At 37.8% G+C, this 27859-nt stretch overlaps 5 protein-coding genes across 6 annotated transcripts in view; 4 read left to right on the forward strand and 1 right to left on the reverse strand.

Annotated features, from left to right (window-relative positions):
* The first annotated feature begins 986 nt into the window (after positions 1-986).
* LOC124413068 lies at positions 987-4458 on the forward strand. The gene is made up of 4 exons (XM_046893400.1): positions 987-1246; positions 1837-3069; positions 3389-3511; positions 3777-4458. Exons 1-4 carry the CDS (start codon positions 1216-1218, stop codon positions 4076-4078), a joined length of 1689 nt encoding a protein of 562 aa, XP_046749356.1. The 5' UTR covers positions 987-1215; the 3' UTR covers positions 4079-4458.
* A 3330-nt stretch (positions 4459-7788) lies between these two features.
* Positions 7789-13396, forward strand: LOC124413070. Its single transcript, XM_046893402.1, has 4 exons — positions 7789-8016; positions 11630-11779; positions 12750-12884; positions 13107-13396. The coding sequence occupies exons 1-4, from the start codon at positions 7872-7874 to the stop codon at positions 13184-13186; spliced, it is 510 nt and encodes a 169-aa protein (XP_046749358.1). The 5' UTR covers positions 7789-7871; the 3' UTR covers positions 13187-13396.
* Positions 13397-14282: 886 nt separating this feature from the next.
* Positions 14283-16088, reverse strand: LOC124413069 (EEF1A lysine methyltransferase 2). The gene is made up of 4 exons (XM_046893401.1): positions 15966-16088; positions 15786-15884; positions 15293-15711; positions 14283-15210 (listed from the first exon to the last, which is right to left on the reverse strand). The coding sequence occupies exons 1-4, from the start codon at positions 16016-16018 to the stop codon at positions 15116-15118; spliced, it is 666 nt and encodes a 221-aa protein (XP_046749357.1). The 5' UTR covers positions 16019-16088; the 3' UTR covers positions 14283-15115.
* Positions 16089-16479: 391 nt separating this feature from the next.
* LOC124413171 (ferrochelatase, mitochondrial) lies at positions 16480-19075 on the forward strand. The gene is made up of 8 exons (XM_046893565.1): positions 16480-16978; positions 17173-17371; positions 17438-17659; positions 17722-17823; positions 17914-18079; positions 18154-18261; positions 18330-18494; positions 18706-19075. The coding sequence occupies exons 1-8, from the start codon at positions 16936-16938 to the stop codon at positions 18901-18903; spliced, it is 1203 nt and encodes a 400-aa protein (XP_046749521.1). The 5' UTR covers positions 16480-16935; the 3' UTR covers positions 18904-19075.
* A 1235-nt stretch (positions 19076-20310) lies between these two features.
* The window catches only part of LOC124413074 (leishmanolysin-like peptidase), a 207340-nt gene continuing 199791 nt past the window's right edge, over positions 20311-27859 (forward strand). The window contains exon 1 of one of the 2 annotated variants that reach the window (XM_046893406.1): positions 20311-20539. In XM_046893406.1, the coding sequence (XP_046749362.1) occupies positions 20369-20539 (171 nt within the window). In that variant the 5' untranslated portion in view covers positions 20311-20368. The remainder of the gene's footprint in view (positions 20540-27859) is intronic. The other variant, XM_046893408.1, reaches the window with a different exon arrangement.

The following is a 27859-nucleotide window of genomic DNA, read 5'->3' on the forward strand; positions in this document are numbered from 1 at the left end:
AAATAGCGGTTGATGTGTCATTTGAATTTTATTGTGGTATCTCCACGACCCATAAGTTGATATATGTATAACATATGGGCAGTCCGTTTAGATTTTTATAAGATTATTTTCACATTAAAATGCACTAATTTTTAGTTTTTTTTTTTTAGACTTTTCCGTCACAGTTTGAATTTTCTACAATTTTTTGAAATGATTTTATTGATCAACCCAATTTAAAAATCTGAAAAAATTCTGAAGAATCTGGCATCAGATATAAAAGTCTTCACGCCCAGAGCCGAATTCTGGAGATTTTTCCTTTTTATTGTTTTTAAGCTTTTTCCGAAAAAAACTTTGAAAAAATTAGAAGCCGGCGTCATTGTACTATGGATGGTTGCTTAAACATTTTCGTATGCTACATCGGATTTTTGAAATTTTTTCAGATTTTTTGTAAGAGTTTTTTTTTCGTTCGGACATTTCTAACTTAAAAATTTTTCAAGTCCGCGCGGAATGTGAACGGCGGATTCGCATTTACGAATTTTCAGAAAAACAGACGCAGAGTCTATCGCGAAGCTTGTTTTCACTGAATATACTTTAACCGCAGACCTTTGCCTTTGGGTGAAAAAAAGCAACAACGAAGACCGATTTAGTTGCCATGTAAAAATCAGAAAGAATTCGAGTTTGAAAAACTCTATTAATTATAATGACAGAACCTTGGTAACCCGATACACTTTAATCGTCGGTAGTAGCACGAATTGAAGCATCTTCTGAACCGATAACGAGAAACCGACAGTTATTAGGTCCATGTTTACGTCAACAAGTGTGTCCGAGATAGCCTGATGTCCCAGGAAAACTTGTCGAAGTTAATGATCCAGAGAGAATTTCTGGGAAAATGATGAGCGTCCAAACGGTCATTGCAGGATCACATGTGATTGTCGGATGCTTGAAAGCCACTCGATCGATGCAAGCTCGCATACTCCGATCACAGTTGTGGATTTGCGAGCTTCTTTCAAACGCACGATACGCGACGACCCGTAACCTTGTATCGTTATCGCGGTATCAAATAGTCCGAAGCGCTTCTCAGATGGCATGTTTTCCTTTTAGTTTATTTTCCATCTCCTCTTTTTACCCGTATTTTAGTAACAAATCGTCGCCGGCTCGAGGCGAAGTGCATCTTGAGCATCTTTCCTTACTTACTCAGCAAGCCAGACTCTGTAGTTTACAAGTGATCATTCAGCGATGAACATGAAATCGAGTCAGAAGAGTTCTGGTGAGTTGTACTGTTATCAAAAATTGACTGCATGCTTGGAATTTGGTCGCGATTGTTTTCATCTGGTTTTCATCAACGACGAAGACAGCTGTCGAAAATTTTTTTTAACCCATTTTATTAGAGATTATTTTCCGACGTAAAAAGGAAACCATTTGCTACAGATCACAAGTGCTTACGAACTTTTAATCGTAATCGCATGCGGATATTTAAACAAGGTGGAACGTGATTTAACCGTGCTACAGAAACCGTATGTATATCTAGAATCCAGCGAAAGGATTTTTGTTTTGAGCTGCCCGTACCAACCGTGCAAATCTAATTCGATACGGATCCGTATAATATTCCGTGCATCCGATCGTTGCATTAAATTTACATATCTGAATGCATTTTTCATTCTTAGTAAATAATATCCGATATTCTATTTGTGGCTACACGCTTACACGATCTGCAATTTTGCATTTGCCAGAAGATTATTTCTGTTCGAAATTAACTCGTTCCTTTTTATTTAATCAACGTAGTGATAATTTATATCGATCTTCGTTTCTCTTGGGGTTAGTTAATTTATTTTTTTTCGATCGATTGCTGCTGTGCAGACAACTTACTGCGCGTGGAGGACGGGTTAGCATGGCAGAAGAAATCGAAGGATCCGCTATTCGTCTCGGTTTTAAGCTACGAATCGAGGGTGACGAAATGCTTCAAGTTCTCTTTTATCCTCCTGACTATCGCGCTGGTTGGGATTGTGGCCTATGAACTTCAGCAGACGATTCGAACCGAGTACTTGATAACCGACGCCGAAGTCCAGGCGACGGAAATAATTGAGAATACTATTCAAAATGAAACAGATTCAACGAACGACTCGGATCTTCAAATCCGAAGCACCGTATCTACAATCGAATCTTTTTCCAAAGAATATTATCACTCGAGCGAAGAATCGAAGGAGGAACAAATTTCAGAAAAAATCGATGCAGAGACATTCGGCGATTCGGTGGACGAAACGTCCGACTTTTTAAAACAGCTTCAGGAAGATATGAAAAATATCGATCTAGATCAGGTGGAGAGTATCGAACGGCTCCTCAAGAAAATTGAATCGATTCATAGACAAATGGAAATGGATCAGATTCCTGAAGAAAACGGAAGCATTACCGTCCCAGTTGATGAGAAGATTGAGAATCCCGTTGTAGAGTCCAGCGAAGTTTTTACACCAGTGCCGGACGATTGGATGGCAATGTTTCCGGAAATGACGACTCAAGAGCTGGAGAAAATCGTCAACGACACCGGAATCGTAACAATATTCGAAGAAAATGACAGCTCCGACGATTATCCCTTCGACGAAGACTCCTACGAAGACTATAACGATTATTACTCGGCGGAAAAGACCGAAAGTAAAAAAGATATCATTGCGGTGACGAGCGTGCCACCGGAAACCGTGGAAGTGACAGAAGAAGTTATAGATCAGGAAATGGATTCGGACTATGTCGAGAGCTCTGAAGATTTTTTCATTACTCATACGGAATCGCCAGCCATCAATTCGACAGATTCGGTTGTACTCGATTGGAAAAATTTTACTGATGAGAATCCGAATGAACCAACGGGATCTGAGAATATTGATCAAACAACCGACTCGGGAAGTGATCGGTACGATGGTGACGATTGGATTGCTGACTTCTTCCGAAGATTGTCGGAAAAACTAAACGACGAGGCTGAGAACTTGAACAGTGATCACATTTTGCTCGACTATAACCACGATGACTATTCTGATTCAGTAGATGACGTTGTCAGCGATAGGTGGCTTGGCTATCGTTCTGTACCGTCTTATGGCGAAACGGGTAAGTCAATTTCACTTTTTTTCACTACCGATCTCTACAATTGTCGATACTCAACGACCCAAGTTCATCTCGTTTATCTGCTTTGCGTCAATCAGTTTTTACTTCTGTGGTATGATTCTGTCTTTATTGGATCGAAAAACAATTGATCGTACTAAAACTTACTTCAGAATCTTTTGGTGAGATACAGCGAACCTTGTACGCTGTTCTAAACGAACTTTAAAAAGTCCTATAAACCACTAACACTTGATTCTGTCAAATGCCATTTACCAATGCCTGAAATCTACATTTCAAGAAGACGATTCTCTGTTCAATGTTTTAGCGTCATTCGGTGAAAATGAATACGAAGAAGAGTACGGAGAAGATGACTACGATCCCTACCCAAGCAGTTCTGATTACCATGGATTGAGATGGAGACGGTCCATTCCCACGTCAACAGTAAACGGTGAGCCAAATATTCTTTCATAACTGTTGCTGAAAAGGAAGGATCAATACTTGGAATGGCCGATATATCGAAATATCAAACATGCGAAAATAAAATAACGAAAGATTTCGAAAAATTCGTCTTTCGTTATTTTATTTTTGCATGTTTGAAATTGCGATGTATGGGCCATTCCAAATACCATCTCTTCCAAGCTTTGACTCCCACGCCTGTAGATGTCTTTCAAAGACGATTGTAAGTCTTATGGTGTATTCTTGGTATGTGTCAGATGAAAGACTAGTCGAGTCACATTCATACCTAGAAAAGTCAGCTAAGCTGATTACCGAAATGCGGAAAACTATCGACGAAGACAACCGCATACTCCACGACCTTGTCTCCGTGGCCTCTGAACCGGCGAAACAAGTCCTTCAAGCAGAATTACACGACTTTTACAAACGGATGGAAGCCGTCACGACTCACATCGATCGGCTGCACGAACGGTATCTTAGACTTAACGAACTGACCGACGACTACGTGTCGAAGGAGTTTCCTGAGTCCAAGGAAGTAAACGACGACGGTTATAGATTCTGAAGAACCAAGGCTAAGGATATCCTGGATGAACCGCGTGAACGACACGCATCGTACCAGTTTCGGTGTAAATAATCATTCACAACGTAATTCGAGTTCAATCGAGTCAAGAACTTTTGGTACTGATTGTAAGTCAGCTTTGCTGACTGTATGATTTTGGGTTCTGTTTCCATCCGACTGAGTTGGTGTTTAAATGATTGGGCGGATACTGCACTGAAAGTTTTTGCCAACTTTCTGTTGTTTAATTTATGTCTACTTTATGTTTATGCGTAATATGTACCTAAGTGTTAAGTTAAAAATAACGTTAAGCACATTCTATCGAGCAAAGGTGTATACGATCTACCTAAACGGAAATAAAAGGTTGACTGAAAACGTAAGAAATTAGATAATTCCGCATTCGTTATAACGTTTGATTTTCGAGTGAAGATAATTTTTCATGCCCCTGACCCTTCCTCCTTATTGTGTAAACTTTTTGCCTTACAATCACAAGTGTTGCAGTAATCCTTTTTACGCCTTGTAATTTCAATCTATACGTTTAAGTAAACAAGAAGCAAGCATAACACAGATTAACATTTTACGAGCTCGCTGCTTATATTTTGGCCTGCATTATCGGACTGTTGTTGACTGAGAAAGGAAGATATATCTCGACGTAATACTCATGCATATCAGAGGCGCAAAAGAAAGAGTTCGCAAAGGTCACCCGAGTAATTATTCCGCGTGTACCGTATAATTCAACATCAACTCATAATCTATCCGTCAATCCACACATTAAATACCTCGAGCCACATGCACACATTGATCCTCACTTACACGTCGGAGCAGACACGTGTTTCACGCGTGGATAAAAGCTTGCTGATTTCCCGTATCAGTATGTGCAACATTGGCGGTGATTTTTTAATCACAAGTACGTGGATCATCGTCATCTTGTCCACAAAATCGTTAAATTTTTAATGGCATACATCGGTCGCTTGATTCTCAGATGTGGGGAAATTCCATTGGCACTTCTTATCGTCGCAACTCACCGACGTCAACACTCGAGCGTTAGTGTGTTAGTAATTTTTGCAAATAATCAAGGTAAATTTTCTCCATGTATTCTATGATTTTCCTTTACTTTTTGCGTTATTCTAAATATTACATGCATTTTTTCGTCATTTTAATAGGTAATAAAGTGCTTCTAGTCGTGTAAAGTAATTTTCCAGTCTTTTTTTTTTAAATTCACCCCATTTTCACATCATCGAAATTGTCCATTTTCAATTGATTGAATAACTCAACTATGAGGGCTTATTGTTAAAAGCAATTCTAGCACCAGCTTACGTCAACAAGGTTTTCTGGGTGAAGTTGGTATTACTCTGCAGTTTGTAGTGCACGTAGTTTACAAGCTGAATATAAACCAGGGCCATTACGGTCTTAGAAATTTACGAGCCCAGTGCTCCCCGGTACCTCCGACATTTTCGATCACAACGTCTTTGCCTTAATGCCAGAGGGTCGGGTCACTGTCGAACGACACACCAATTAAAATCTGTGGGGGATGGGCGAGGGTTAAAGGACAGGAGGAGGAGCTAAGTGCAGAATTAACCCTCTCTTATGCTGAAACAAATTGCGGAATTGCGGTTGAGTGGCAAGTAGCAGACAGACATCGGTTCGGCACGAAAGGTTAAACGATTTACTACCTTCCTCCGGGTGTTTTACTGCCGGAAAGCCTGTCGCCGATACTTGATACTATTGGTATCTTATCCGATGCTTTTCAAGCTTGAGGAGGTTGGTTGAACGAAAATCGATACTTTCTAGTAAATTTATCGCAAGATAATCGTAGATCGAATATTTATTATGTATATTATTATAATCGTAAGTTACGAAGATCTCGTCAAAACTACAAAAACAGAATACACTGGAATTTCAAACAACAGTTCAGACGTATCAATGCTTCGAAAATTGTGAAAAATCTAGTAGGTTCGTTCAATTCCACTCTACGATGATTTATTTTAATCAAAATACTCATTTTTATAAAGTCACTGAGCCACCAATCAAAATTGAACGAATCTATCAGATTTTTAACCGCCTTGAAGCAATTTGAAACGAAACATCGATGTATAAACTTTCGTTTATAATTCCAGTAAATTAAGTTTTTATACTTTTGAATAGATCGTCGTAGCTTACTACTCTATAAAAATTCAGCAAACTTTCGGTGCACGAATATCTCGTAATAAAAAATATCACTTTTGGCCAAAAGCCGACGTTCAAGCCGTGTTCCGGTAAACTCGTCGGGCTTGACGTCATCGTTCGGACTCGACCATCGCCATCGTTTTCCTCTCACCCCTTTGCTTTGCATCAGCAGAGCTAAATGCCCTGGTGTAGTAACACGTGTATTCGACGACATAGTTCGTGATGCCGGACTCCGTCGTACCGTCGTGACGTAGCCGTTGGCGTGACATAGAGTTTCATAGGGCGTAGCGGTTGGCCCTATTGTATCGTTATCGGGAATCCGGAATCTCAATAGGTTGAGCTCGATGTTACAGCGGTTGTTATTATACTCAAGGATCGATCCTTAACACCTTGGAATATCGCAAAGTGTACGGCGTACGCCTAATTCATTCGGCTGTGGGGCGATTCTTTTTTTTAACCCTCGATATCAACTTGATTGATGCTGTTAAACTGAAAAAAAGGAAGAAAAAATCGAGCACAGCACTTTTATTATACATGTAGATAGCGGTCGATATTCTTTGCTCACCTTTCTCTAATCGCCGTCAAATAAAGAGAATTCAGTCTCAGCGAAAGCCTTATTGTTAATTGTACACCTATAAGAATTCAAAATCGATACAAGCTCCTCTCTCTTGATGTGATTTGTCGCTTGAAATGTCCCATATAATCAGAAAACAGCAGTTCGTTCCAAATGATCGAATCACGACTGAAGGTACCTCGATCATGATGCTTCACAAATTTTTCAAACGCCAGTCAACTTCTTTTTCCACGATCGGATAAAATTGAATTACACATGTCGTACGAACGAAACGTGATTTCCGACCATGACAAAACGTTCGTTGACCCTTCTGCCATTATCCTCGTCTTTCCCGTCGTCCTGCAACGTTCTTCTTCGCAAGAAGGAAGAATGGAATCTCCACGAAATCGTACCGGTACGCAGAGAATTGTATCGGCAAGAGTTTCCGCCGGAAATCAGATCCCTCGGGTCGTTGGCTCGCCTTCTAGTCCTACATTGTGACTACTCGTCGTTTAGGGAAAAAGGGTGGAAGGGTGGCTTAGCGGCTTCCGTTTCGACCAGATCCTCCTTGCAGTAATCGAAAGTAAGGGAAATGGGGAGGCAGGGGGGGCAGAGGTGCCTTGGCCATGTTTCGGGGTTGCGATTCAGGTGCATGGTGGGGTGAAGCTCCTGAGCAAGTGGAGGGGGTGACTGAAGGGCATATAAGGTGGGACGGCTTCTTGGCGTCACGCAGTCGAGAAATTGCCGAGGTCAACCCGCGAGGAACGAGGAAGGTTCTCCGTAGTTTGCTTGAATATATTTTTGGATTTTTAATAGCTCGCGTTTAAGATCCTCTGCAGTCCCGCAATTTTGGCATTAGTTGAAGCACAAAGCCGTGTTATTAGTTGGAACGGAATTTTTATAAACAAAAAGTGTTTCCGGTTCCTGTCTTATTTTATTTTTGTGGTGGTGTTTTTATTTTTCTGGTCATTTCTAAACTTTTTTAATCCAGCGTGACGTTCGACTGGATTTTTCTTTCGTTCTGTTTCTCAACCGGTCAGCGAGTCGAGCGTGTATTTATACTGAAACAGAACCCACGTCATGAGGGACACAACGCCGATCCAGATTTTAATTCTCCTGCCGATTCTGGGCCTCATCATGACTCCGACCGTAGATGCTCTCACTACTTTTGGCAAAACCAATCCTCAGAACCAGAATCAAAATCCACCACCACAGCCTACACCAGGTAAGATTCTTTGCTAGAATTTATTCTTACATCGAGATTTGACTTTGACGGTTTCACTTCCACCTTCCATTACTCTGATGTGATTTTTTACGATAACTTCAATAGAAACCCCATTAAGTGGTCACTCAAATGTGTCGCCTATGAGTTACAGAACTACATACTTTCGCTGTTTAACAAACAATTTTTATCGAAAACAGATAAATTTGAACAATAATTATGTTCCCTTCAACATTGATTTAAAATTCATTTTCGTGCATGCCAATGGTGGAAAATTTCTACACAAATGTATTCTTTTTATTTTCAAATTGGCAGAAAAGATCGAGTGAAAGATTTTCGAAAAAAAAAATTTTCAAAATAAATCAGCATCTACATGAAATACCATCGATCACAACTTGCTCGAATATAAATAAACTAGCAGCTGATATTAATTTCCCTTATGAAAAGCGCCGGCGACTGACTTGATCGATTAGTGACTCTGTCACATATGAATTTTTCTCAAATTTCCATGCTAATTATGTAGAACGGAAATTACTGTAAAATAGAGTTACACGATAATAGATAACACATAGCAGCTGAGGTTCAGTAAAATGTGAGAGTAACGTATACCTAAGCGAGTATATAACTATATACATATATACACACGTACGTATGTAAATAAATAAATGTGACAGGAACTTAATTATTTTTTTTCACCTCATCACACTGAGTGAGCTTATATTCTCGGCGGGCGACCTTCCGGTTCAAAAATCTCGCGTGTTGCGATAATAATGATAATAATAATAATAATAACAACAATAATTACAGTTATGATGGTGATGATAATAATAATAATGAGAATATCATTACGAAAAAGTGTGTCTCATTCCCTTGAGAATGTAAAGGCAACATGCATAACGCAGCAACATTTTTCTGCACTTAAAAAAATTACCTGACAAGCATGCAAGGGTGTGTTCTATATATTATGTGTATATATTATTACGTTGGAACGCTAGCCAAGCGTGTCCTGAATTTCAAAATAAACAACCTACTTAACGAGTGAATTATCGTGAATATAATTTTTCATTTGATAATCAAGTAATCTGCAACTCTCTGGCAGACTGATTTCAATGACACTTGTTTTCTGCGGTTATAAATAGACTTTAGCTGATTGGCTGCAGAGTCGGCAGAGCTTTCAACGCAAGTGGGACACGGCGTATAGTCCAAGTCGTTTTTAATCGTTAAAAATTTTTCAATCACATTTTTTGATCCACGTTAAGTTGATGGGATGCAATGAAATGGAACAAAGAAAAAAAAACACAAATAAATAAAATAAAACGAAAAAAGTCAAGTTTTCGTTTCCATTCTATTCTTCGAAATTGATTCGAAAAGGCAAGGATCGAATCGATGGTGAAGGAAATTTTTATTTTCAAGTAAGCTTCAAATCGGTGTATAGTTATACAGGAGGTATGCAGAAAGGTGGAAAAGGAAGTGACGCGACACGAATAGTTACCTGCAGGCTTGAGTCGAGCAGGTTACTTTGGAATCTATAAAATCGGGGTCGACTTGGAGAGTTTTGGGGCCCGATAACTTAAGCTCGTGGTTGGCGTGACAGTCGAGCATAAACGACTCGTTCCTCTTCGCTTTAACTTTCTGTAAGCTGAAGCTAATGATTTTTCACGTCGACGATGCAGGCTGCTCACTACTAATTGGCACGCAAATCCGAGAACTTAAAAAACTCGGACGAAGTCATCGGTATAAACCGCGATCGGTGCTGTTTGCCGACTGCTGAGCTGCAAGTAGAAAACTTCGCGTTCGGTCAGCCGCATGGAATAAGGTTGGGTCTAGTCCTTCCTGCAATTCGAAATTTCATTTAAATTTGTTTGTCCTTTCAGTGGAAAGATTTGAAATTAATCGACTGACAATCAAAATTCTTGGTTATTTAGTTTGATTTACACTGGAAAATTACAATTTCTAATTTTTTCGATGCGAATTCGATGCATTAATTTGAACAAGAATGATGAAATGCTCGTTACTCGCTTCTGGAATAGTCGGTGATTGTAAATTTTGTGTAAAACGAAAATAACGTATTTTATCGAAACATCGCTATACTGACGGGAATTTAACTTTTTACTTATTACTGCGATATTTGACTCTTGAAACTCGTAGTTTACAAAAATTGTCGGTGCTTTTGACCGTGATGTTGACGAAAAATATTAACAATTTTGCAAAACCTTATCAAATTATAATTAATACTAAGCGAATCTGAGCGCGAGCAATTTTTCGGACCAATAAATCTATTTTCAAGCTCTTGATAAGTATAACAGCGAAAAATATCGAACATTAACAATAAGTCAAATTCGATTTGGTAGTGAAATCTAAAAGCGTTATAGAAAAATTATACACACACACATGGAGAAGACGCAGCAGTGAAACCGCAACGTTGGAGACATTTCAATCGAAGTAGAAAAGAACAAAGAATAAAAAATAAATTCAGAACACCATCGTGATTATCGTCAGATCGTATAATACACAAGCGTTATACCATACCTCATACCTTATGCGACCTTATCCTTTTTCCCGACGTATTACGCAGGTCTGGTGTATAATAATTTGAGCTCACGCTAGGCGTTTCACGAAGTTGCGAATATGAAACAGCATAACGAGACTGGGATACATAATTGTTTTAAGCCCAAGAGTTATGCGGTAGCAGATATTTTTAATTAATTGCCCGACGAGGACGGCGTGATAATTAATTATTTATGCCGCCAAAACGAGCTTCCGATTAGATTTTCGCTTGCTAGAAATTGAAAATTGAAAATTGAATTCGGTTCTTCATTCGATGAGCCTCAATCCTTCCACGTATATCGAGTGAATCTTTTTCACCGGACTTTGAAAGAATTTCGCATTTGAATAATCATTTCGCCATCAGGAATAATAAAAGCAGGTTTTTCCTGCAGCGGAAGTCGAACGTTTCCCGCTCTAATGATACGTTTATGAATTTTGTAGAAACTTGAGGGGAGACTATAGGTACACCCCGTTCTCCAAAGTCGGACTATGTGATACGGCAAGTTCTCAAATAATAATTATAACAACAAGAAAGGTACGTACTGTGCCAAACTAGCGTGGCTAGACTTGCCGCGAATCAGTTAATTCTATACCTCCACGACAAAATGTACTATTTATGTGGGTCAAAATGGTTTCAAACCGAGCGTGTCTGCTTGGCGTAAAAAGTAATAAATAAAAAAAAAAATACGACTGACCCAATCGCACTGCAACCGACCTCTCGTTAATGCTCGGTCACAGACATTTGTTAAAAACTTTTTCCAAGATATAATCAATCAGATACAAGCAATAAAATGGGGTCAGCTTTTATTTCCAAGTTCCCATTGTATATTGCAACTAAATTTAAACAAGGTTAAGTATTACTCTGCGGAGAACTAAGAGATAAGTTTTTAATTTTCAAAATTCTATCAATCTTTTGAAACGTCCTTCAAAGATTTTTCGCAATCTCCGAGCAGTGCAAATATTCGCAGACGAGTTTTGAGATTCGTATTTATAGACTTTTTTTCCAGTTTTCACCTTTTAATAAACTCGAAACGCTTTATCGAAATCAATGATGTCTTTTTTGTTTCAGTTGGAAAATCACGCCTCTGCAAGCTCGAGTCCGATTGCGTGGCGATCCAGAACACAAGTTGCCTTTCGGATCAGCGGGATGGACACACTCGCTGTCTTTGCGCAGATTATTCAGCCCCAATCAACGGCGCCTGTACCAACGTATTAAAGCGTAAGATTTTCTCTCTTGAAGCATAAAAATTGCAGTGAGAACAGGCCAAGATGAAGGTAATCGCGAGAATCGTAGTTTTGGAAAAATTGAATTTTCATCTGGAATTGATCGATCAACGATTATTCGTGATGAATATGTTATATAGAATGATTTTTGCAAAATTTAGTCAGTCAATTCCAATTTAGGTTCTAAAATTGTTTACAAACAATTTCAAACTTTGACGTCACTACTTAACAGTCATAAAGTTAAACTATTGTGCGCAGTTTAAACGCGAACTAAAAGTTGACGTAGCGGTATAAACGTTATCGCGGTTTGAAAACAGTACTGCTATTTCTTTGATAATGATTATTGCAAGACGGTAAACGGAATCGGTATAAAAATTACGGTGATATTTTTTTACAACGTCATTTTTTCCAAGTAATTTGCATTCGCATTGACTGAAGTTAGTAATAATAATTCGCGATGGTTCAAGGTACAAAGGCTAATAATTGGTGATAAATCATTTGTATTATAGGAATTATATTTATGACTTTAAAGCAAATTTCCTAAAAAATTCACTCGTGGCAGAGATATTTTTTATATATATATCGTGTATGAAATTTCGTTTAATAAATCCCGTATGCTACAAGCTACTAATAAACTGGTGATTTATTTTAGAAATATGAAATATGCCAATCCCAATAATTATTGGGCGATTGTAGAATCGATCGTGCCGAATGAGTTACAAATTCGCGATTAAGACGCGCCACTATTGTTCTTCAGCATAAATGTAGTTTTATACATTGTATATAACACACAATTTTCGCTGTGCATAATAAGAACTTGAGGCAAGTTATTCGCGTGCTTATGCCTAATTAATTCTTGCCTCTATTGATTGTAGGCAGAGTAGAAAAAAATACGCGTTTCGTTTACCTGTTTTTTTTTTCTCCAATTAAATTGAGAAGTTCAAAGATAAAAAATATTTTTCCAGTGGCAAGAACCCCGTGCAACGAGGATTCGGAGTGCATTAAGGGTGCTCACTGCTCCCAAGGAAACAGCACGATGCCAGAAAAACGCTGCCTTTGCAAGCTCGGCTACGTCGAAAGCGCCCAGCGTTTGTGTAGCGGTAATTATTAATCAGATCGTTTTTTTTTTGTCGCACAATTAATTACGTTAACAAAGTGTATAAATTAGTTTGGCAAGGATTTCAGTTTTAGTTTTGAAACTGCACGTTGTTTCTCTAATTATTGCAAATTAAAAGGTGCATGGAAACGAATTTTACTTCCTTCCATTTCCTTCCAATTTTTCGACGTAATTTACTCACGCCATTTTTTATGGAAAATTACAGGGAGTTCACCGGTCCTCAGAATTTCCCTCGCAACGATCCTAGCTGCGGTTACTCTTTCGGGGAAATCGATTTTCCTGTAATTAACCGCAGCGAAGTCATTAACGGCGAATATACGCGAATTCTCTATACAGAGACGTGTGCACTGAAGAAAACTGCGTCGTGTGGGTGACAAATATCGGAGACATTCGAACCACGGTCAGTTAAAAATAACTGGCAACAATCAATAAGGAATTTACTCTCAACCAGTATTCCTTTGATGTAAAATTTAGATCAGTAATTACAATCAGTAATCTCGCGATTATTTATATCTGTATCGATTCTAATTATGGATTTTATGATGGGTAAAAAAAAAAAAATTCCCCATTTCAAACGAAGTTATTCAGCTCGATATTTTTTACTAACGGTGGTAGAATTTCGCCGATTGATTATATATTAACTGTATGTATTTAATCATCATTTTGTACTCAGCTATCATTTACCTTACATACATATAACTATATTGTAGATATAACTCAATGATTATATGTATAATAATAATAACGTGGCACAGACTTGACATTTTTTGAAAATATTCTATTCATCGCAGATATTTCGCGAATATATCCTATACATGTATGCAATAGTGCCTATTCTGTAGAAACCTTATAATTGATCTATGAACGCCAATACATGGAGATCGATGAGTCATGTGATAATTTGCAGGTGACAGTTATTGTGACATTTGCGTGGTCTTTACCAAACGTCTGTAATTGATAAGTATCAAAAGATTAATCATCATTTGTCGTTTGTGATTTACAGACATGCGTACGAACAAATGTGCTTCTATAATAATTATCACACACCTATATTTTTATCTCTACATTCGATCTAAACTTCTGCGAGTATGATTAGCATCAATTTTCGGTATACAATCAAATTATGCAACAATAAATTACGATAATGAATCTGCTCAATTTATAGGAATGCTTTGAAACCCTTCTTTAAAAACTTCAATGAATTTCCGCGGCTTCTGGATTATATTTTTTTGATTAAAATGATCTTGAATGATGCTGTATACGTCGATACACAGTAAATCAAAAATTATGATTGTAAGCACAGAGTGTACAAGCGAGTGACAAAAAAAAAGTATATTTCAAAGAATAGCTAATTATACGTAATCAAGAGATAAACGAATAAACTAATAGGTGATTATAAAAAACGAAAACAAAAATGCAGGTGTGCCTTCGGTTTGAAATTCAAATCGTTCAATTAATGATGTAAAATGTTAAATGCGTGCCTATAATATCTAAATAATCACACGGTTTTAAAGCCTCATCTTTGAATATTATAATTGCGAGCAATGAATATTTACCAAGAGAATTATAATAAAATTGCAACTAACTATTCTGCCGCATATACGCCAAGAATGCCTTATATATTGAGTACTGTATGAAAATAATTGGCTGCACTAGTCAAATACGAGAACCTACTTATACTTTACAAATATTCTAAAATATATCTGTAATCTAAAATATACATGAATACATTATACCAGCGTATTAAATGTACACTTACTGTACGATACCCATAAGTTGATAGCGTATTTTGTAAAGTTTGTATGTGTACAATTATATTATACTACAGAGTATGTATACGTATATACCACGCATCACGACAAACAAGCACGATATAACGATTTCTTAATTTGTTATACATATCGTTTTAAGATTGACTCATGTTTCGCGCACAATTAAAACCTGAATAAAAATAATACCTTAAATAAGAATTTCAATTGGTTTTCAATAGTTGATAGAAACTTGTCAAGAATACTGTAAGAAATAGATCCTTTATTGGTTTGTACAAACAGATTTGTGGTTGATAAATCAGATCAGAACATGCGTTGGATGGAAAAAGAACAATTCTTAAATTATATAATCTATGAGCTGTGAATATTTATCTGTACTCTGCTCTTTCCAGGAACTTATTAACGGTTATGAAAACGTTACAATTTTTCTCAACAATAAATTCGGTCACCTTTTTGTAAACACTAAAGAACTGATCAAGTTTCCGGTTTGTCCAGCGAATCGGAACGACGGTGTAGGAATGCTGTGAAGTAGCTCGAAATCTGGAACAATCAAAAGTAGAAACTTAATAAAATATGCTTACAAGCTTTACATTGTGATTCTGGCACGGTGAACAACACTTACAGGTCTTGAAATGGTTAACTAGCTCATCTTCGGTCCAGTTGCACGAAGTGATGATTAAAATACCTTGAGGCTCGAGCATTTCCTTGACATTTTTTATATACTTTTCCCTCTTCTCCTTGGGATTATTGGGATTCAAGCTAACTGCGTCGTAAGTTCCTTTATCGTGAGCAACCCTGAAGCTCGATCCAAGACTCGCCACGTCATTCTCCAGTATATCGAAGGTCTGCAGCGTTATGTGCGAAAGGCCCTTATCCCTCAGGACTTGAGAAGCGAGGTCGATTGCATTCTGCGAGTAATCGACTCCTGTCAAATTAATGAACCCCTCGTCGTGCAGCTCGACCAGCATCATCCCGTTGCCACAGCCGAGGTCAATTATTCTGTCGCCACTGGCGACCAGCTCAGGCTTGGAACTTAGCCACCTGGAGAAAATTGCAAAGCTTGGAAATGACGAGCAATCGAAGAGAAGGTACGAATTACATGAACGCTTAGTTACCTGACTATTCTCAGAGCACTGTCCTCTCCGAACCAAACTTCCCCAACGTCACCGTGGTGCTTAAAGTTGTTTATTTCCAGCGAATAGGTCTTATCCCAGCTGCGAAAACGGTATTTACAGGTTATGTATTTGAGTATGTATTACAGGTTATGCCAACGTCAAATATTAAGCACAACTCACTAATCCTGGGTCCCAAGTTCAGAGGAATCCAGCTCTTGCTCGACTTCCGCCATAATCTGAACCCTCCTGAAACGAATTATTTCGTGAAGTAGATATATTACTTCGACTCACTTGACTGCAGTATGTATTTTGAATTACGCGAAGTCACGCGGCACTGCTGACAATGAGACATGTGCATGCACAGTGTGCACCGTTTGAGAGCAAACCTAACCTAATCGGAGTGTCAGCACGACAAGTTTGCGTTAGGTTGTTATTAGGTTAGGGTGTGTGTGCCGTGTGTATACATGATGCAGTAATAATACTGATAATTTGTTGTATATCAGTGGCATTGTGGCATGATGTAAGCAGATATCAAGTGTGTTCCTGTTTCCTGCGCAACCATCTCTAAGAACTAGTCACGTGTTCTGTACAAGCTACGACCCATGTGAAGGCCATTTTGAATTTCCAACCAATCGTATTTGAGATGTTTTTCTCATATTTTCAAGATGGCTTTCATATGGACGGCGCAGAACAGATCTAAAACAGGTCCGCCAAAAGAACACACCTTATCTTCTTACATCGTGTGTGCGTGGTGTGTGAAATGCCATTTATGCGAAAACCTAACCCAATCTGATTGTCGGTACCGTGAGTTTGAGTTAGGTTATTATTAGGTTAGGGTGTGGGTGAAAAGCAGCCTCTTTTTACCTACCTGCTGATATTTTCGGTATTGAGAAAAGTGCTTCTGTGCGTGTGTGTCGATACTCTGCTGATTTATCTCGCCGTCGGTTTCAACAACTGAGCCCCGTTACGTTTACGCGTGTGACGGCATTTACGCATAACAAACCGGTGCCATAATCGGTCTGAAAAAACTGGCTTGTCATTCCCGGTCCTATAATAACAATAAATAAACCGTGAAGTGATTTTTTAATTACTAATTCTGCTTGGAGCCGATATTGTTACCCAGATTTATGCTCCAGTTATTATTCAAGTCATGAGTACCGGATTAGCCAGCTTTTCAAGCATGCTTAATTTTGGTAAGCATACGGTATGAGTATCGATAATTTATATTCAATTCTAAGAAAAAATCGGCATTGAATATTTCCAACACACTTTGGATTTTGTTTTCTAGTTGGTAAATTTAATTAGATTTTTTTTGTTTTGCAGCAACTCTTATTCCTCAATTTGATTACGATATTCATACAATAATTCAGTAATTCCATTTTTCCAGGAAGGAAATGTGTCGCTGTACCGGTTTCGACTGTTCGTCTGATGTCAGTCGCAGCTCAGCCAAGAGAGCACGCGAATCCAAAGGCAAAGACAGGTATTCTGATGCTCAACATGGGCGGACCACAAACTACAGATCAAGTTCATGACTATTTGTTACGTATTATGACTGACAGAGACATGATACAGTTGCCAGTTCAAAGGTAGGCTGCCTTAGGTTCGACACTCATTTGTCACGTTATTCAACTAGCCGTTATACATTTTTATAGCCAGCTTGGCCCGTGGATTGCCAAACGACGAACCCCTGAAGTGCAAAAAAAGTACAACGAGATCGGCGGTGGATCTCCTATTCTCAAATGGACCAACATCCAAGGAGAACTGCTGTGCAAGCAGCTAGATACAGTTTCGCCCGAAACTGCGCCGCACAAACATTATGTTGGCTTTCGATATGTCAATCCACTGGTCGACGATACTCTAAAACAAATTGAAGAGTAAGGAATTTGAAACAAAATATTTTAATAGCTCGTAATGAAACGATGTGAATTTTTGCTAGGGATGGCATCGAGCGCACTGTCATATTTTCGCAGTATCCGCAATACAGCTGCGCCACTTCCGGATCTAGTTTCAATTCGATCTACGATTATTATAAAAATAGGTAAGCGGTATAGTTTTCTGCACGTACAAATCCATTTATGACTATTCTACGATTCTGTAGCCAAGAATCCTAATTGCATATCGTCTTTAGGAAAGTACCTGCCAACATGAAATGGAGTATAATCGATAGATGGGCTTTGCATCCACTCCTAATTAAAACTGTCGCTGAAAGAGTCAAGGAACAGTTGGTTCAATTCCCGAGCGACGTGAGGAAGGACGTACTCATACTTTTTTCTGCTCACTCACTTCCTCTCAAAGTTCGTAGGTTCAAATGCATATTGTTGTTGGGAAGGCAATTCATGATGATAAATGGTAATGTTCATTGTTTCAGGCGGTCAACCGAGGAGACGCTTACCCTTCGGAAGTGGGGGCTACTGTTCAAATGGTTATGCAGGAGCTGAAACACTCTAATCCGTACAGTTTAGTTTGGCAATCAAAGGTGAGGACTTTAATTTTATTATATGAAAATTCCAGCAGTCTCTAAAACGTGCAGACACTGTATCTTAGGTCGGTCCTCTACCGTGGTTGGCACCGTTCACCGACGACGCTTTGAAGGGTTACGTCAAACAAGGGAGAAAACACTTCATCTTAGTGCCGATCGCCTTCGTCAATGAACACATAGAGACACTTCATGAAATGGACATCGAGTACTGTCACGATTTGGCTAAGGAGGTAACAAGACTCATACCCTAACTACCACTATACATTGTCCTAATTTTGCCATGTTGGTTTCCAAATGTATATTTGCCCCCAATTGAGAATTATATAATAATTAAATCAATGGCAAACATCGAAGAGTTCCTTGATCAGAGATGCATTCGATAGCGAATCTGAATGCTGGGAATACGTTAATGCCAATCCATTCATTTTTTATTAATTTCAGCTCGGAATAGAGACTATTCGTCGAGCAGCCGCGCCCAACGATCATCCGATATTCATCGATGCCCTGACAGACATCGTCGCCTCGCACCTGAAGTCTAATCAACCAATTAACCCCAAGTTCCTGACACGATGTCCTCACTGCGTAAACGCGAGATGCGGTCATAGCAAGTCCTGGTTCGCAGAGCTGTGCAAAGTCTAAACCAAGGATTTCTAGAATGATGTGAATTATCTAAAGTAAGAACATGCCCATTCTAAAGCCACAAAAACATTCAATTCGCTGAATAAATTCTTGGAGTGAGCTGCAGCTTCTTGAGTAGCAAGGCTAAGTTTGTAACAATAAAATGACTGTAGAAATTTTTAATTTCAATTTATACACGCATTTCCAATTATATCTAGATGTTTTTATTTACAAGCCGCGAGTAATTAGCATCAAAAGTGTAGATTTCATTCCATGGTACTGTTTCACAGATAATAATCGATATGGATTCAAATTTCTATATAATAAAAATAGCTCTTCACCATTTTTATTTGCGGGAATACTTTCAGGTGACGAAATTCACCGAAGTCCAGGTCACTCTGTCAAATCAATAAATCTTTCTCTTATTCCGACGTGTCAACGTGGTGACATTTCAGGTCATACATGTGACATTTGGTTTGATTGATGATCGTATGCTTGATGCCCATTCAATTTCAAAGGTAATATGTTTGATTTATATTCAAAGAAAAAAAGGCAACATTTCAGCTCGAAATATGACTTTTGGTAACTGAACGGAATGACATATTTTCTATAACTTGTTTATTTTTATTTCAATGATATCAGAGTTATGATAAGAGTGAAAAATAAAGACGCTGTGATTTTAATTGTTTTATGTTCGATGTGACGTAAAATTTGAAATCGTCAATATTACTCGCTCCGCGGCGGTGTTTGAAAAATTGTAATTTTCAGTCTTCATAGCAAAATTACTAGAATATCGAGAAGTAGGTAATACAAGTATTTGCAGTTCAAAAAGAGGAATAACGATCCCATCAGCAAGTGCGTGTATGTGTGTGTGTGGGTCAAAAAACCAGAGAACAAGTATCTTCTTCAATCAGAAATCGCCGGCATTTAATTGGTCGCAACGTTAGCAAACGCTTGCATTTTTTGTATCCCCGAATTTTCGAGTTCACAGGATATAGCACTATATTCCATTCAGAAGAACAATCTGAAAAATATTTACAAAAGGGTCTGCATCGTCAATATAACATTAAAAGTTTAACGAATCCGTTGATTACACCGCATCAGGCCAAAGAATCGAACTTCGCAGTAGCGATTTATGCCTTGGATATATATATATATATATATAACCAGGTTCTTGCCCTATTTTATTTAAAAAATCATTTGTTCAGTCTCAATCCTGAACTGTGGCACTTTGCTGCGTCGAAATTGCTCTGCATTACCTACTCTTAATCATCGATCTGCATTACCGACTGAGACATGTCCTAAGTTAGTTCGAAAAAGTCGATACCTAACAGAGGGCGCCACCACCGCCAGTGCTCCGCGAAGTTGGCCGCGAGTCCGCGAAGTGGCGCGAGTTTTCGGCGTCGGTTTGTCGAGCGCCGCGACGCTCCATTCGACTGCTATGACGTCCGTGTGACGGGGGGCGACTCGGTCGGTCTGCGTTAGTATGTGTCATGCGTCCCGAGTGCGAGGATCAGGTGTAATGACGGTCAGAGTGCGGTTGAAGATGCACCGCGCCGCGTTGTTTGTTGTGTTTCTAGTGCTCGTTGTGGACTCAGTGAGTGGGATGATGTTCGAGCACCGTCAATGCAGCCACCAACACCCCAAAGCGCACGAGGTGAGCGAGGCGGCGATGCTTAACCTCAAACACCCGCAGCATGTCACCCGATTTCCGCCCTCCAACCCTCGGACGTCGGCTTAGTTTTGTCGATCAAACGTTTTTTTCGGCCTCGATAGAAGCGCCTGTGATTTCGTATTCCCCTTGCGCTTTGCGGCCGGAGATTCTGGCGCAGAAAAAAAAAATATTCATCCTCGCATTGATTAGACTTAGCCTTATTTTCTCTCGAGCGCTCCTTTGTTTTCTTCCGCGATGGCTACATGTCTATCGTCTTTTATTTTCTCCGCGGAACAAGCCTCTTCGATTTTCAAATTGACCCGTTAGAAGAGTGAGAGAAAAAAAAGACGAGCGTAGCTTGTGTACAAACTGACTGTCAGCTGTCACCGCACGCGGTCACGTGACTCGGCGTCTAAGGTGATCGTCGAAAAGTTAAAATTCTCGGTTTCCGTTTTCATCTCAATTCGTTGTCGCGAGTTTTCTGCGTTCGCGATGCTTGCGTACGTTTTTTTATCAGGGTAAGTAATGTGACGGCCTCAGTTCGCGCGGGTTTTTGCCAAACTGAACTCGTTTTTTGCGCCCTGCCAAATTGCGTGAAATCGGAGTCCCGGCATTGAACTCGATTCTCGACACCGGAACCAACGCCGGTTTTTTTTCTCTACGACCCATTCCGTTGACCTTTACACATTGTGTCGGATTTTGTTTACAAGGTAGGTGTTTAACGGTTATTCGCTGAATTCAAAGGAAATTCAACAATTTTAACAAACAATGCGAGTTCGATGTGGACAAAGATTTAAAGTCGATCAAGGTCGTTCACCTTTAATCATTTTCTTCGCTGCGGGTGTTGGGACAAAAGCACCGCCTAAGTTATAATCAAGTTTTTGGTTTCTTTTGAAAACGAATCACAAGTATGAAACTGATCGTTATATATATTTTATATAATTGTGTATCATGCTGCATTATATATGTACAAATGTGTATACCGTGCGTAATTGAAATCCTTAGAAAGAAAAAAGGTTGTTTTGATCGACACTTTAATATAGCTGTATATGTGTAATACAATATATTACTTTTGGGTGTTTGCGACGAGTTTTGCGATGTAAGGAAGTTTATTCATTCAAAAAGTTTGTCACACAACTTTCGTTCTGTTTAGGCTTAGCAAGTTCTCACTCAATTATTCTGTGTTTTCAAGAACTAATTATTAACTGCGCATAAGTTATTTCTGTAAAGCAATAAGTTTGCATTTAAATAACCCGAAATAATTACATAGTAACCGCAGATTTATAATCATTGAAATAATTTCGAATTACTATTTTTTTTTTCTCACCTATTAAAATAATATTTTCTTTTCAAAAATTCAGCTCTTCTAGATTGCCATGTAATTAATTTTCTTATAACATAGATACGTAATTGACGGAATTCCTGCGGGATGCTTAAATCGACTGAATTCCCGACGATGTCACAGAGAGAAATAAAAAGAACACGAGAAAACAAGAAACCGAAAATGGTAATCGGTTGCGAGAGAAAAAACATCTTGAATCATGGCGTAACGCCCGAGGCGAGAATTGTGCAACGCGATCTTTTTAAGCCTCTTTATCTTAAAACCTGCTGCAGTTCACGCGGTGCATCGGAGATCGGTTGCGATATACGTATCATATATATATATATATATATATATATATATATATACACACACGAGTTCTTTCACCTTGAAAGAATTTCTTACCTCCGAATCCCACTATTTCGTTGTCGTTTTTTCCACTTTTAAAGTAAACAAGCCTACCTTCAACATGGTGTCAGGAATTTCTTTCTTGCTGTATAAGAACGTTAAATTATACCTATACATATACATGCACGATCGTTTTCATAATACCTACGTAATTTTCTCAATAAGGATTATATATTTACGGTGTTAATTTTGTATCCGGACTTGTTTACAAAAACAAAAAAAAAAAAAAGCAAGAAATTATACGACGACTTCGGATTTAGTCTTATAGGAAGTCTTATCTTGTCGAAGCGAATGCAGTCTTGTTTCCTTTTCTATTCGGCTTATAGCTCGGCAGTATTCCATGGGATTCGGTTTCGAAGGAATTGTCTTTTTTCTCTCTTCCTCTCTCGTCGGCAATGAAACTGAAATTTATTACTCAATAGCTTCTCTCCTTTCTCCGTACATATATGTATATACATATACCACAAGACTTACATACACTGTACACCTTCAGACTGTACGTATGTTGTTATATATCTTCTCCTCCTATCTCTCGACTGTCCGATTCTTTTCAACGACGCATTTCAGTCTCTTTCACTTTTGGAATTCTCTGCATACGAGATGCAGTCTCGTATGGAGAATCTTTTTTCTCAATATTCTCTAGTATACTCGAGCCTTGCGCGTGTAATGCGTCTACCATCGACGTTATTTCTTGCATTTGTCATACAATTTTTGCACATTAAAATTTATCAGCCTTATGCCTGAAAATGTCTGCGAGCGTATGGCTAACTCTTCGCGGTTCGTTTTGTGTATATATATATTTATTATATATACATATATGCATGTAATTTTGTATACGCATTCCGCGCGGTTGTTAGATACGATATTGCGAACGAAAATTGGTCGAAGGGTCGACCTTGGTGGGTCTTTTTACAAAAATATCTTGAGGGATAAATAAAGTCTTAGTTAATTTTCTAAAATTAGTCGTCAAGTACAAGTAACTTAAAATTTGTCTTTTCGTCTTCGCTAAGTGGTCGTTTCTAAATCGTTGAGTGAATTTTTCGCAAGGTTTTTGCGCCTAAGGTGTTGTTCTTTGAGGATTAGATTATACGCATTAGATTTACGAATAATTGAAAATCAAATTGTATCGAATCGAGTTGTATATATAATATAATTTGAAAGTTAAACGTTAATTTGATTTAAATTTTGTTACTTTATTGCGTTAGAGTCGGGAGAAACGTCGTCGTTGTTCTCGTTGTTCGTGGACTTGACGATTCGATTATAACAATTAGAAAACGGCGCAGACTTTCGCGTTGTATATATATATACAAGATATGTAACGGAATTCTAGTTCTGTAATAACCGACGTAAGGAAAAACGTAACAAAAATAAATCAATAAATAAATAAATAAAGAAAACGAAAACGGAACAAATAGCGAAACTTACGCGAGGATTTGTTCAAGGGGTGATAAATTTTTCACGACGGTATTATGTTCCTTATTCTCTTGAAACCCGCAACGTCGCGCGTCGTTGTCGCGGATATAATATGAAAAGCTCTGCTGTACCTACTATGACGATGTTTTATATTTTATGTTTACTGCTTCAAGTGGGAGAATCAATCCTCCTAAACGGCGTGATAAAAATATGCTAAGCTGCACTACATTCAGGTATATACATATATTATATTAGCCATCGTGCATGTATTCAAGTTGCGTTGAATCCTTAAAAATACCGATGATTTCATTTTTTAACACAAAAAAAAATTCATCGAATATATATTCACTCTTCATCCTCCTTTTCCTTGGGGCATTCTGCAGTTCTCCTCCGCAGCAGGTAATGGAATTTCAAGGATTTCTCTTGCCTCGAACTTATTCTCTACTCGGTATGGGATTGGATGGGTGGGTACCGCATACAGTGTCTACACCGCATGGCTACACATGTATATTGTATACAGTGTACACATCTACCTATATACAACACACATACACCACATACGATTGTCGTTGATTCGGGGTCAGAGGTAGAAGCAGGAAGTGAAGTTTTAGCGACGCTTTTTACACTGCAGAAGCTAGTCTCACTGACTCGATCTTTTCTGGCGAGTTGAATTGAGTTAAAAAAAAAAAAGAAAGCAAAACAGAACATAATTTCATTTTCAAACTGTACTTACGTATACACGTGGAATTGAGCTAATTTACACGTTGCGGCAAATGTGCGAGTGTAGTTTTGATATACTTTATGAGACTCGAGGACCTCGAGAGTAGTGCAGCAATTCCTGTGCGGGGATACCCAGGGGGGGGGGGGGGGGGAGCGACGACGACGTTAATTAAGGGAAATAATAATTAGGGAACTAATTCCGAGGCTCTGCACCGTGATGGAGTTACTCGATATCATATTCCCAGAGAATGTTAGTCAAGTTTAAGGACGCGACTGTGCCGGCTGCAGCCTTCGAGTCGATACACACTCACTCGCCACATCGACGTATGATTATTATTTCTTGCAATTATTTCTCACGTAAGAATTTTGATTTATCATGTATTTGGGCTAGGACAAAAAACAGTCTCTTCGTTTTATCTATAAGAAATAAATATATAAAACCGACTATTTTTATTTATTTTTTTTCCGAGTTTCGTGACAAAATGTTAGTTTTTGATGTTTTAAGAGTCCGCTCCAAAGGACAGTTCAAAAAAAAAATTTTTAAGAGGTCGCTCTACATTTTTTAAAACGTCAGAAATCGTCAAAATCAATTTTTTTTTTTTTTAATCTCTTTTCTCGTTACGTTATAATTTTATAGACAAAAAAGAAAAGAAGTTTCCGAAAGTTTCAGTTCAAAATTTGAATTCTTAAAGGTCGCTCATAATTTTTTTTCAATTTTTTGGTGCATTTCTTTAGATCTTTTCGAACGACCTTTTAATATTCATATTAAAATTTCATAAATTTTTTTTCTTTAATTTAGTAAGAAAGAATCGATAACAATACACCACGACATGAATTAAAAATCAAACAAAATACTGAAAATATAATTTTTTTAATTTAATTTTTTGACGATTTTTGACATTTTAAAAAATTTGGAGCGACCTCTTAAAAATTTTTTCTTGAGATGTCCTTTGGAGTGGGCTCTTAAAACATCAAAAACTAACATTTTGTCACACGAGACTCAAAAAAAAAAAAATAGTCGGTTCTCTTGCGCCACCCTAATATATATATATATATATGTATATATATCCGTGTATAAAAGATTTATCGTGAACATTTTAAACAAAAAATTTTGTATAATTTGTTTAGCGCAGCTCAAATTAAGAAAAATAAAAAAGGGCGGACATTATAACGTCATCGTATTTAGGTATTAAATAATTATACCGTTTAACGCAGAAGAGCGAAAGAGATACACTGAGCTCAAAATAATGTTACGTCATACTCTTTTAGCGCCGTGTGGCTATATGATGCCGCGGATCACGGGCGTTTGTACATATTATGGAAAAGAGATCGGCCTTTCGCGATATCTGTTTCCATTTGCGAAATAAACGCGAATTTCAAATATCCGGTCCAAGTTCTACCCACTCCTATCCATTCACGTATCAATGTATGGCTGGTACTGATTCCAAATTTATTTTCCCTTCTTTTGTAGGCGTATAATCTACCCCTTTTCGGCCTCGTCTCTCGTTGAATTGAAACGAGTCAACCGCGATGATGGACAAAAAGTTAATTACAAATCTCTTTCTTTTTTTTTTCAAATTTTCTTTTTCATCTTTTTCAATTATCACGAATTTATTATACCCACGCGAAACTCGTGCGTACATAAATCACATGTATGTTACACTTACGTTGCATGTATGGTATATTCTACGCATTGGAAAAATGATTTCGGCTTAATTGACGCGGGTTTTATAAACTTAGAAACGATTAGATTCTCGCACTGATCGGTTCAGTACTTTTTCAATTATTTGAATAACAAAACTCTAAAAATAAAATAAAAATTATTATATCTTGAGAACGGATCAATGGATTTGAATGAAAATTCATACCAATAGGTGTCTCGAGTCGCTAATCACAAATATAAAGCTGGATTCTCAAAATTTTGATTTGTTGTAGTCGATATGCTGAAAAGAAGAAACTAAAAACATTTGAATTCTTATGAAAATTGTTTATACTCGAAGGACTGATCACAAATCTGAGATCAAGCTTACGAATTCCCAAATTTCCAATCCAACATGGTGGAAACAAGAATATCTAAAAATATTCAAATTTCGGTCAAAATTAGTAGGCGGAGGTTTTTGCGGTCAATGGTAAAGCATCGAAGGTCAGACTTCCAATATTTGTAATGGTGTATCCATTATGGCGTTAGAAAATAAAAAGAAGTCACATATTTTTCGTTAATCACGAATCTGAATTCGTAGTTTGAAATTCGAATTGCATATTATCATTATTTTTTTCCTGCTAACCTGAAACCGGCAATGCGAGAACGCGAGTTCGAGGTCTGGCTCATGGCCAGCCTAAAGCCGCTTGTTGAAACAGCATTCGCACGCGTAATATAGGTATATAACGTATACTTAATATATAGTACATTCAGAGTCGAGTGTCGAGTTTTATGCAAGGCGCCTCTTTCTATCACCCGTGCAATTGAACTCTTACCCCACTTTGATTATCTATCTACAAACTACACAGTCCAATTACGAGAGTCGACCGCTGAATCGGGGGCTTTCAATTCACCGAAGCTTTCATTAACATCCGCTCCTCTACGCTTTTATCGAATGATCCTTTCTCACTGCTTCACGTAGGTATAGGTATAGGTATGTATGTACTTTATGCTACGCGTTGGATTTGAAAAAAAAAATTTCGGAAGTTTGTTGGTATTTATAATAAAAAGAAGAAATAAAAAATTCATAAATAAATTAATTTGCTGTCTGCATGTAATTGTCCAATATTGCTATGGACATAATAAAATATCTATCTATCTATACTAGACTGTATCAAAAAAATTGACTATTTCTTTTTTTTAATGGTATACTGAAAATGTTGTTCAACATGACGAAAAAGAAATACCCTAAAAATTTCAGATTTTAATATTGATATTTAGAGGTGCCTCATCGCGATTTTCTACTTTCCATAAGAATAACATGGCAAAAATGGTTCTTGCTCCTTGCGATTTTTATAACTAGATAACGACGCGTCGTACAGAAAATTCATAAACATGTTTTTGTAGGAAATTGAACGTTCTACAAAAAAGGTATGTTGTCATTTTACGATAAATCTACTCCTTCAAAAGTTATTTGAGGTCCTTTGCTGATGTTTGACCTCAAATAACTTTTGAAGGAGTAGACTTATCTTAAAATGACAAGAGACCTTTTTCGTAGAACGTTCAATTTCCTACAAAAACATGTTTATGAATTTTCTGTACGACGCATCGTTATCTAGTTATAAAAATCGCAAGGAGCAAGAACCATTTTTGCCATGTTATTCTTATGCAAAGTAGAAAATCGCGATGAGGCACCTCTAAATATCAATATTAAAATCTGAAATTTTGATGGTATTTCTTTTTCGTCATCTTGAACAATATTTTCAGTATACCATTAAAAAAAAAAATTATCAATTTTTTTGATACTGATATATATGAAACT

Source organism: Diprion similis, chromosome 12 (genome assembly GCF_021155765.1).
Source record: "Diprion similis isolate iyDipSimi1 chromosome 12, iyDipSimi1.1, whole genome shotgun sequence".
Classification (NCBI taxonomy): Eukaryota; Metazoa; Arthropoda; class Insecta; order Hymenoptera; family Diprionidae; genus Diprion; species Diprion similis.